Below are 12,168 nucleotides of genomic sequence, written 5' to 3' on the forward strand. Positions count from 1 at the left end.
GAACATGTTAATTAACTGTGAAGGCACAACATCCGTATATTGGAGTAGTTGTGAAATGCCCAATACAGACATTTGCTCTTTTTTTAGGACAATACATTTGCTCTTTTGGTGCCGATATTTATAATGTCACGCTGAGTGCACTAGAGACCTTTCAAGTGAACATCTAATATCGAGACTCCTTGTTCAGAGTGCTTGTATATATAAGAACAGCTTAAAGAGGTTCCCTGAATTATGAATAATACTTTCTCTGTTCCAAATTATAAAATGTTTAAGCTTTCAAACTTGTTAAATTTTGACCAGGTCTATAGAAAAATTTACTGACATCTACAACTCCAAATTATTTTTAGTAAATCTTTTAATAAGTATACCTTCATAGTATACTTATTTGATATTGTAGCTATTAATATACTTTATATAACTTTGGTTGAATTTTAAGAAGTTTGACTTAGAAGTTGGGAAAATCTAGAAAATCTTATAATTTGAAACAGAGGGAGTAGTTTCCATTTAAATGTGATGGAAAATGAAGTGAAAAGGCAATACTTTTCCATACTTTCTTGGTTCTGCCGGTCAGAATATGCTGCCCTTCGATATATTACACCTCAGTAAATTTATCAACTACCTCTCAGTACAAAGGTACTTGGCTCTCTTCCGTGTTCTGGTTTCCATTTTCAACTACTGTTCTTATCTGATACCTTTCACACTATAAGCCCAAGATGCCTTATGCACTAGGACTAAATGGTGCAAAATCATGGGAAAACATTCAGCTATGGCTACCTTAAGTCCTTAACCCTATTAAAAGTTCTCTTTCAAAATCATGGGAAAACCAAGATAACTGATCACTCAAAGTTTTTCTCTCCAAAGTTGCAGTGTGGATGGAAATCCGCAACAAAATATAGTACGAATAATGATGTGAAACAATAGGTTTTATGGAACCGCGCTTTTTTTTTGTGGGAACGTTTTTTCTCCGTTCTTAGTTCAACTTCACATTCTCGGTTCAAAATTCCCTGCTCCTTTATCTTTGGCACTTTATAAGTTCAACAGTGTTTTGGCTTTCCTACTTCCTGCGCACCTGCGGGAACCTATGGCTATTGGATGCAACCGGCTGGAAATGGTGTTTCGGGATATCTTCAACCGGGCTGGCTGACGGTGTACTAGACGCCTTCAATTATAATTTCGTTATGATTGATGTTTTTTGCTGGCTTATTCTTGTATCCTCGATCGCGAATCGGTGATCTGTAAGACCTAATTTTTATAACTTTGCAATAAAAAAGGCTGTGTGCATCGATTGATGTAGAGGCCGGGGTGTTGACCCCGAAAAAAAAAAGTTCAACAGTGTTTGCGGTGATTTATGTTGCCATCAAAAGAAAAACGAAGAAGATAGTGAAGCCTAAAATATAATTATGTATAGCACTACTACTAAACACAAAATGAGAAAACTAATTCTAGTGATTTTCCTTAAATTCGCCCATAAAGTAGTTCCATCAATAATAACTTCCATGGTAGTTTGTTATTTCACCTGAACTGGATACAGAGTCACCATTGAAAATTCCTTAAGGTACATGTTGTTCTTAAATCATGTTTAACAGGTAATTGCCTCAAGTTCTAGAATGTTATAAGAGAAGCATATCCAGACATTCAACTGATTTCAAATTTTGATGGTTCATGTATACCAATTGATTATCCTGCTGATATGGATGACTTCCATTAGTTTTTATGCTAATTTCAACTGGTTTCAAACTGTGATAGTTTTTATGCTAATCTCCTCTGTTTAAACTACCGTTATTTGTCACCACCTGTTCAGCTTTTACCTTCACTACCAGGTTTTGAAATGCTGTTTCTATAAGGTGTTGTTAGAGGAGGGTCGCCCCTGGCTGCCTTGTTCGTGTAGGTCTACACAGACTCTAAAGTTTTGTTTAACATGAAGGAATAAGGATGCATTTGATACAAGATCTTGTCACTGGCACAAGGTATATCATATATGCCTCACTTCGTATTGTATGGATTACCTTAACTATACTATTTGTGGGAGAAATGCATGTGGAATGTCCTTTAAAATTTTCTGTTTCCTTACAATATTATCTATCTTTCACTGTCAGTGAAGCACCTTCTGATTCTTTGTTTTCTCGAAAAGGAGGAGATTTCTGGATCCAGCCTCTGCATCAACAAATGCACACAGCCAAAGCGCCATGTGATTTACTTGGCTTATCTTCACTGTTGTTCGCCGCTCTCTCTTATCAGAATTTTATGGCAGGTTGCAAAAGCAGTAGAGGTCCTGACTCATGAATGATGATTACTCTGTAGATTTTTATTTTTTTGAAAAAGAGGATAAAAACCCTCGGCCTCTGCATCGACTGATGCACACAGCCATACTACGTAGATAGTGAGACAGAATCTTAACCCTGAACTGAGCATTCAGAGTTGAACCAGATCCAGCTTAGCTCTAGTTTCCGTGAAGCCACAGCATGACAACCTTTGAGCATAACTATTTTGGCCTATTGCAAGAACAACGAGAAACCTGCAGAACCTTTCTTCAGTTAGAAGAAGCGTGTTGTACACGAAGGCTTTGTGTGGGCAATTGGTCGAGAATCTGGGATATAGTTTCTTGATTGGAAACATGGTCTGAAGAATTTGAACATGGGATTTAGTTTCAAGGAGATGGTCTAAGGAGACGGTCTGAAGATTTGAACCTGTAATTCCATTTTACTTGATTGTAGTTTATTTTTTGAATGGAAATTACTCCGTAAGACACATTCTCAAGGCCAGAATCACACCTACAGCAGATGCGACTGCCACCAATTTCATCTAACTTTTGACTGCTTGATTCGATCTATCTATATGTGCTAGTAGTAATGTTTTTGATATGGTGGTGGTGAATTGTTGTGTAAGCTTCAGCAAGTGAGGTAGTCTTTCTAGTAGCTCCAGGTAGCTGTTGATCATATTTTGTACTTATAGAACTGTAGCATCCTGGCCCAAGCTTAATAGGACTGATAGAATACTCATATCAACAAGGTATACTTTTTTTTCAAATAGCCCGTCCGAAAGGAACTTAAATTATCATGATGGCTAATCTTTCTTTGGCATGACACTTTATTTTTCCGGCAATTTTGGTGTTTTAGTCATAACGTTGAATTTGGAACAAATTCAGGATGTGTGCATATTTGGATGCAGAGGTCAGGGACCCAGTTCTTCCATCGGCAAACAAAAATAGAGACTGAATTTAACACCAGCAAGGAAACATGGACGGGCTCCATCCATTTGCTAGGATTTCTTGGATCTTTATTCAAACAGCAGACCTCCATCAAGCATTCAAGCTCTAATTCTCTTCGTCTTCGAAGCCTAGCAGTAATTCCTAAGTACTTAACTTACACTAATTTAAGTACTCTCCAAAAAGAACAAAACCATTTACAGAACTAATTAACCACCATCAACAACAAAAAAATGCAACCGCAAACAGAGAGGAAATTAACCAGCATTGTTCATCTGCTGATGTAGAAATTTTGGCATGCAACTGCATCTTTTGCTTGGTCTGAATCAGCCAAATGGTGACTTGGCCTTTGATGAGGAGTAGAGGGCAGACAAGCTGCTGCTGTTGCTGCTGCTCCCGGGGCCTTGCCGGTATGGCGGTGTGCTCGACGTCGACGTAGTGGCCTTCGTTGTCACTGGCATTGTCGCAGCGGCATTGGTAGGCAATTCGCCGCCGCCGCCGCCGCCACCCTTGAGCAGCAGGACGTCGACCTTGGCGTACTCCTCGCGCTCGAGCCGGATCTCCTTGAGCAACGCTGCGACATCCTTCATCGTCGGGCGGTCATCGGGCGTCGGGCTAACGCAGAGCAGCGCGACACCCATGACCTGCAGCATCTCCTCCACCTCCGTGTCGGACCGCCCCCGGAGCGCCGGGTCGAGCACGGCAGCACCGCCCTTGTGCCGGCGCACCCAGTCAACCACGTGCTGTCCATCCGGGATCGTCGGGTCGATGGGCTGCTTGCCTGTCAGCACCTCCAGCACCACCACCCCGTAGCTGTACACGTCACTCTTCTCCGTGATCTTCATCATGTATCCGTACTCTGCATTCCATCATCAAATCAAATCAAATTGCTCATCAGTCAGTTTGAGAATTTTTTATCAGATTGTTCGTCAAATTTGAATTGCCTGCATCTTAATTGACATACCTGGGGCGATGTAGCCGTATGATCCGGCGACCGTGTTGGAGGACCGGCCGAAGTTGGCATCGTCGTCGACGAGCTTGGCGAGGCCGAAGTCGGCAATGTAGGGCTCAAAGTCGAGACCGATGAGGATGTTGTTAGCCTTGATGTCGCGGTGCACGATGGGCGGCGAGCAGTCATGGTGGAGGTACGCCAGCCCCTGCGCCGACCCCAGCACTATCCGGTACCGGACGTCCCACTCAAGCTGCGCCCCGCCGCCGCTGCCGCCATTGCTGCCGCGCTCGTGGAGCACGGCGCCGAGGCTACCGTTGGGCATGTAGTCGTACATGAGTAGCCTGGTGCTCCGGTTCCAGCAGCATCCGAGGAACCTGACGATGTTCTTGTGACGGATGGTACCCAGCGTGCGCACCTCCGCCGAGAACGAGTCCCTGCCGGCGTCCTTGCCCATGATGTCGGCGGCGGCGGTGGTGGCGGGCCAGAGCTTCTTGACGGCGATGGTCTCGCCGGAGTCGAGGCAGACGCGGTAGACGACCCCGTGGACGCCCTTGCCGATGACGTTGGCGTCCACGAGGCTCCGCACCACCTGCTCCACCGAGAAGCTCACCTTCTGGAACGGCGTGAACTGCCACGGCCAGCCCCCGCCGCCCTCCGACTCGCTGCCGCTGCCATGGCCGCCGCCTTTCCCGGCCATCTTCATCTGCCGAGCTCTCAGTATCCCGATCATCCCGACCACCATGGCCACCGTCGCAGTCACCAGCAGCGCGATGGCCAGCTTCAGCCGGCGCACACGCGCCTCATCGCCTTCTTCCCCGTCTCCGGCACCGCCATTCCTCCTGAAGCAGACGTCGCCGCCTGTCGTGCAGAGCCCGGCGTTCCCGGCTAGCAGACTCCCCGGCGACAGCTGCCGGAACAGCTTCGTGTCCGGGAGGTACCCCGTGAAGTTGTTGTGCGAGACATTGAGCGTGACCAAATTCTCCAGCCCGGCCAGCGGCATTAACCCGCCGCCGAGCGCGTTGTATGAAACGTCGAGCACCGAGAGCTTGCCCAGCTGCGAAATCTTCCCCGGGATCGGTCCCGTGAGCGAGTTCCGGCTGAGGTTGAGCGCGATGTCGAGCCCGTCGAGGTTGCAGAGCTCGTCGGGGATCCCGCCGGAGAAGCCGTTGTCGCTGAGGTCGAGGAGCTCGAGCGCGCCGCACTTGCCCAGCGCCGATGGAATCGGCCCAGACAGCGCGTTCCCGGCGAGGACGAGACGGCTGAGGGATTCAAGCTTCCCGAAGGATTCCGGGAGAGCGCCCGTGAGCTTGTTGTGCGAGACGTCGAGCTCCTGGAGCCCGCGGACTCCGGCGAGGGATTCCGGGAGAGATCCGGTCAGCGTGTTGTTGCTGAGGTCGAGCATCTGGAGCTGTTGGCAGAGGGAGATCTCGTTGGGGATGGAGCCGCCGAGATTGTTGCTGCCGAGGTCGAGGAAGACGACGCTCTTCATCCCGGCCACGGCGCGCGGGATGGAGCCGGCGATGCGGTTCCCGGCGAGCCGGAGCCGCACGAGCTTCTCCGCCTTCCCGATCTCCGGTGGGATCACGCCGGAGAGATCGTTGGACAAGATCAGCAGCTTGGTGAGGTTCTTGAGCAAGAAGAGCCCCGGCGGGATGGCGCCCGTGAGGCGGTTGTGGGAGAGGTCGAGCGCCTGGAGGCTCGCCATGGCCGCGAGCTCCGCAGGGATCTTCCCCTCGAGCCGGTTCTGCCACGCGAAGAGCACCTGCAGGTTAACTAGATTCCTCCCGAGCTCCGGCGGGATGAGGCCGGAGATCTCGTTGGTGTCGAGCTGCAGCTGCACGAGCGACGTGGCGTTGGCGAGCGCGGCGGGGATGGCGCCGGTGAGGTTGTTGTCGCTGAGCATGAGGTCCTGCAGCGCGGGCAAGCGGCCGAGCTCCGGCGGGATGGCGCCGGAGATGGAGTTGATGGAGAGGTCGAGGGAGACGAGGCTCGACAGCGCCCCGAAGGTGTTCGGGATTGGGCCCGTGAGGGAGTTCTGCCATAGGAGGAGTTTCTGGAGCTTGCCCAGCTTCCCCAGCTCCGGCGGGATGGGGCCGGATAACGAGTTCTCGTAGAGGTAGACGTCGGTGAGGTTCCCGCAGCCGCCGAGCTCCGGCGGGATAGGGCCGGAGAGCGAGGTGGTGTAGATGGATAGCGTCGCCAAGCTGCCGAGCTTGCCGAAGGACGGCGGGATCTGGCCGGAGATCTTGGTGTCGGCGAGGCCCAGCACGGCGAGGTTGGAGAGCGCGGAGAGGGAGTCCGGGATCTCGCCGGAGAGCTCGTGGTTGCCCCCCAAGCGGAGGGATTCCAGGAGCCGCAGCTTCCCCAGCGACGGCGGGAGCTCGCCGGAGAGCCGGTTGTCGAAGAGGAACAGCTCCCTGAGCGACGGCGCGAGGTCACCAGGGATGGGGCCGGTGAGCTGGTTGGAGTTGAGGATGAGGGATTCGAGCGCGGTGGCGTTGGCGAGCGAGGCGGGGATCTCGCCGGAGAGCGAGTTGGCGCTGAGGTCGAGCGTGGCGAGGCGGCGGCACTGGGAGAGGTCCTCCGGGACGCCGCCGGTGAGGTTGGAGTCGGAGACGACAAAGGAGGCGAGCCATGGCAGCGCGGCGCAGAGACCCGCCGGGAGGGGCACGGCGAGGTGGACGGACTGGAAGGCGACGCCGGTGACGGCGCCGGCGGGGGAGCAGGTGATGTGGGACCAGTTGCAGGGGGACGGGGACGACGGCGACCAGTCCGGCGGGCGCGCCGGCGAGGCGGACAGCCATGAGGACAAGAAGGCGGCCTCGGAGTTTGGGCTAGAAGCGGAGTCCGTTGTGGTGACGAACAAGAAGAAGAAGAGGTTGAGTAAGATGAGGAGGAAGAAGAAGAAGTTGTGCTTGTGCTGAAGATGCATTGGGCTTGGGGTCGCCGGCAACAATGGCAATGGCAGCAGCAGCATCAAAAACCGTGCTGGTGCTCTTGTTTGGAGAGAAGCAGCAGCTCGATCCTCCTTGGCCTTGCTTGGGGCAGTGCACAATATTACACTAAGCTAAGCTAAATTACAGTAAGCTTGGGAGCATGGCGAAGATCTCTATGGAGATGGAATGCCATGAGGTTGTGTTCTTCTTTCTCTATCTCTATCTCTCTCTCTCTTCCTCAAAACTCTCAAAGGTGTTTGCTTGTGTCCTGGGCGTGCTTTGCTTGATGAATGGTGGTGGGTTCTTGCTTGCTTCGATGCAGCACCTAGCATTGGGTTTCTCCAACAAAACTTTTGTTGCTGCTGCTGGTCTCTCTCCCCATTTCTTAATCCTCCCTCTTGGTTTGAAGTGTGGTACGCATTGGAGGGAGGGAAGAAGAGAAAAGAAATCAGGTGTGGCACTAGCACTGACAAGCAAGGAGGCCGGGGAGCTTAATTAGCACTGACCTCTTTTACTACAACTCCCTGCTTTGATTAACTTTGTTCTTTCTACACCACCAACTCTGAAGGGGAAGCGAAGGCTGAGGTTTAGGCACGAATCTAGATGCACCTCGGCTGGTCTGATTGTGCGGTCCGGATGTTTCTGTTAGCTTGTTGTCACTGGGTTAGTTAGATACTAGGGTTTAGTACTAATTTGTTGGTGAAGGCATATGTGTGTAGTTGGTGAGTGAAGCAAATTCCTCATGGCTGTTTTCTTTTTCCTTTTGAAGCGGCTTTGATCATTAGCAAGTGGAGTACTCTACAGTAGTACCAAATAGAAATTGCTTGCTCAAATGGACGGCAAAACTAGCATTTAAATTCCACAAAATGTGGGAGAAAAGAATTTACATAGTTCTAGTCGTACTTCTTTAAAATGGAAATTTGAAGTGTTTCCCACAGACATTTGACCTTGAGTTGTTGCCTTTAATTAATTTATTTCTTCCATGTTTCTCTCTCTATATAAGCGGGCTTTGATACCAGCTGGGTGAGCAGTTCCATTTTCCTTAAGTGATAAGTACACCAGGCCCACGTTTGAGTAAAAAGAAGATGATGGGGAAAACAGCAAAATTATCTGTGTCATTTCATTTCTGAATGCTAAGCTGATTCCCATCCTAGTCCTAGAAAGAAAAGTAACAGCATAGAGATGTCAAGATGCCAAAGTAACAGCATGGGTTTGTACTGTACTTACTACTGCATTGGATCACGCAGGCAGCACAGCAGCCTAAACAAGATCAATTAGTTAATTCATTAGTGCTGAAACAGATAGCACACCAACGAGTGATGCAAAACGCCGCTATGCGAGAGATTATCAGCTTAATTTTTTTCAAAGCCATGCTCTCAGCATCTCACTACTCCTGTGCAGCTTGATAATCTAGGAGAAGAAACTGTTGGGATGGGCGAAGAATGGACGGCTGGGATGGCTTGATGATGATGCCTCTCGACATGGAGCATCTATGCACAGTGAGACAGCCTTGCCAGGGCAAGGTATTAAGTACTTCAAATTAATTAACAGGTTAGAGGGAAAAAAATGTTACTCTCTAGCTAGTAGATGTCAAAAGGTTAAAACAAATGTTACAGTTCAGAGTGAAGATGGAGTGGTGTGGGCGACTGACTTATGGCTAGAGGTGCATGGTTACTTTAATTCATAACAGCTTTTCACCACGTTAGCTGATACCTAATTAACCCTCAGTGTCTAATCTAGTCTTTGAATTGACAGTGTTTACACTAGCTAGAGTAATCTCTAGCCCTAGCTCTCGTTTTCTAACCTTACACCCGTTGAATAATGGTGTACTAAATTAGTACTAACAATCTAGGGCTTTGGACCTTGTGGTTGCCTATTTAAATTGGGGCCACACGTTAGCCTGCGTCTGGCCGATTACTCCTCTACCAGAGTCAAAATTGTGACCCAAGAAAAGCATCTCGAAGCGTTTTGTGATTAGGAATTTTATGGGTTTCTTTTGAGGCATGGTGTCGAGCAGAAGCAATTGCGTCAAGTATGACTAGCTCGTGGTACGGTTGGAAAGATGTATAGCCCTTCGTTGTTCCGAAAAATATAGGGCACATTATTGATAAACATAGGATAAGAGTCTCTTAACCTTTTAGGTCCTTGGGTGCGTTCTTGTTAGTCTCGTGCGACAAGTATGTAAAAACTGTGTGTTGGGTGCACCGCTGTTTCGTTATCTCTTGATAGTGGAGCACGATCGTATGATCGTTTTTTTTATAAAAAAAAGGATAAGAGTCTCTTTGATTTGTAACATCCAATCTTTGTGAGTCAAACGGACAACGTAAGCAAATTTTAGGATTCAAATCCTCCAAAAAATTTAATGCGTTTCCTTTGAATCAAGAGAGCACTTAAGAAGATACTTTCATGGAGTTTCATGGAGCTAAAGATAACATGTGGCTCTGTCTAGAAACATGTGAAAAATGGTAATTTCTCCAAAATTAGTGTGTTCCAAATTAGGGAAGCATAGTGTTGTTGTTTCTGCCTGAGGAAAGGGAGTACTATACTTTTTCTTAAGATCAAAAGGGAGTTCGAGACTTGCTCAAGGGTATTTTTATACGGATTTACAAGGAACGAACTTTCGGTTCTTAGTCTTCTGAAGCGAACGCATTTATATGGAGAAGACAACAAGAGAGTTTGAGAGACCAAAATGACGATGCAGGGTTTGATTTGCAAGATAAAACCAAGAATATGACAACATGGCACTGGTCCATCATTGTTAATCCCCTATCTCGAAGTCACCACATGCGACTCCAAACCCTAGCCTGAAACCTCACCATCTTCAGTCCCGACCTTCTTTGTGGCGGTGGGGTTTTTCCCGTGCTCTTGCTTGCCCTTCCCCACATGGGAATTGCCAGCATGCGCCTAGTCATGTAAGGGGTTTTCCTCGGCGGCTCGGTGGTGGTGGGTGTTGCTAAGGTGGCTTGGGGCAGGATTATGATGTCCTTGTTGCTATGGCAATCGGCACTGCCACTCGTCGGTGATAGTGTGGTGCTTCCTTCTCTATACGACGGTGGGCGAATGCGACAAGATGCTTCCCAACCTCTAGTCTGCCGTGGATCCGTTGTCGATGGTCTTCGGGGGTCGGGTCAAATCTCTGCTCAGCAGCGACTGATACGAACAAAGGTGACGCTTGTGGACGCCATTACCTCCTAAGAGACATTCTATGAGCTTTGTGCGGCTGACATTAACACTTGTGGTTCATCAAACCTCAGATATTTCGTTCCTCGTACTATTCAAGGTTCATGGTTAGTTAGGACTCCAGATCATAGTCACTGATGAACCGATGATGGTCATGTTTTGCAATGCTCCTATGGTCAATATTTTATTTTGTTCGTATCTCGATCAATGCTTTATTCTTAATAAAATGAAACGATTTGTTTGAGAGAAAACTAGGAACGTGACGAAGTTTTTTTGTTTCAGCCACCTGCTTGCATTTTAACCAGAGATTCGCTATTTAAACAGGTTCCGTGACACTCGGCTTACAGGGTGTTATTTCCCTAAAAGTGCTCTTAATTAATACTAGAACTGGGCCAGCTGACCAACTTCTAGTTCTAGTTTACCTATTTGCACAAAAAATGGGTTTTGTGGTGTCACTTGATGGGTTAGGTCATGCTAGTTCCTGGTTTTAAGGAATTAAAGGACGTGCTGACACTGATTAAAGCTTGGGATGGGGGCCCCATTGGACGGCCGGATGTTCTCCTGGGACAGAGACAAGACAGCGCGTGAGATCAATCCACCCGTTCAAGCATGCCGGGGACCCGCTCGTGTGCATTCAAGACACCATGATTTGGTTCAACGAGTTAAGACCCACAGCATTTGCACAAGATTGACGCATCCAAGGCCATGCAAATTCGATTGTTTGACCAGCTTAATTAGAAGAAGGTGATATTCATTTTTCAACAGCATTACACGACAGATTGTTTTTTTTGGTATTTTATACCAGAAAAAAATACGGAGTAACATATTGCTAGTACGTATTATACGAAGGCCCTTGGTGTATAGCTGGCCTGGTGTTGTCATGGTTTTGGTTTCAACGTACTCCAAACCTCAAGAACTGATCTAATTAGGCTGCGGTTGCAGAGAATCATGATCGATCGGTGTGGGTAACAGGGCGATGGAATGGATCGAGATGCCAAGATCGACAAGACATGCTCCATTTCAAGATTAAACTGTTAAAACCCCAAGAGTTAATCGGATCACGGGGCGCATGTGGATGCATGTGTACGTCCACCCAGCTGTGAAAATTCTTCAGATTACTGACACGGTGCCACTAAATTACTTGGTAACTAATAGCTATGCAGCCCTGCAGGTACAAAGCGAGCAGGTTTACTCTCCCCGAACAAAGAGTTCTACTAGTAGATCCCAATGCAATGGCGCCCAAACTTATTTTCTAGATCCAAGTAGCTCTGCTCCATGGTTAATCAAGTTTTTACCGCAAGAGATGCTTAATTGTACGGATAACCATTTTTTTTACTTCATATTTTGTAGCTTTTGGACAGGATCACCTGCTTGGTGCAAATAAAAAACGGGATCTATAACGGGAGAACGTGCGCGCTCGTGCTACTTTCTCTTGATTTTGTCATTAGTTGCATGCATGTAAGATGCATTCATGCAGTTTTAGAGAAAAAGAAACAAAGTTATTTTTAAAATTTAAAACGTTTTATAGCTTCAACCGTGTATCCGAATCACGATCCGTTTGCACCGCTGGATTCGTATCGACGAGGGCTTCAAAACTAAATCCCACTCAGGTGTGTTTCGACAAACTTTTTTCGACATCTTAGGTTACCAGGAAAAGTTATCATTCTATTTTGAAAGAAGTTGTCATGTGATGACTTGTTACTAACACAGTGGCAATTTCATAAATTACTGGATGGCAACTCCATATACTATGAGGTGATAACTTCAGTGCATAAATGACGATCCTATTTTCGATGAAGTTACCAAGAAATATACGGATAAACCATTCTAAAACATAGATCACACACTAACTTTGCATGCATGCATGTACATGCAAGCAAAACTGTGTGTCATTT

At 47.7% G+C, this 12,168-nt stretch overlaps 1 protein-coding gene across 1 annotated transcript; it reads right to left on the reverse strand.

The window, feature by feature from the left end:
* Positions 1-3,216: 3,216 nt before the first annotated feature.
* Positions 3,217-7,616, reverse strand: LOC100843123 (receptor-like protein kinase 2). The gene is made up of 2 exons (XM_003580906.4): positions 4,170-7,616; positions 3,217-4,064 (listed from the first exon to the last, which is right to left on the reverse strand). The coding sequence occupies exons 1-2, from the start codon at positions 7,132-7,134 to the stop codon at positions 3,532-3,534; spliced, it is 3,498 nt and encodes a 1,165-aa protein (XP_003580954.2). The 5' UTR covers positions 7,135-7,616; the 3' UTR covers positions 3,217-3,531.
* Positions 7,617-12,168: the final 4,552 nt, after the last annotated feature.

This window comes from Brachypodium distachyon, chromosome 5 (assembly GCF_000005505.3).
Source record: "Brachypodium distachyon strain Bd21 chromosome 5, Brachypodium_distachyon_v3.0, whole genome shotgun sequence".
NCBI lineage: Eukaryota > Viridiplantae > Streptophyta > Magnoliopsida > Poales > Poaceae > Brachypodium > Brachypodium distachyon.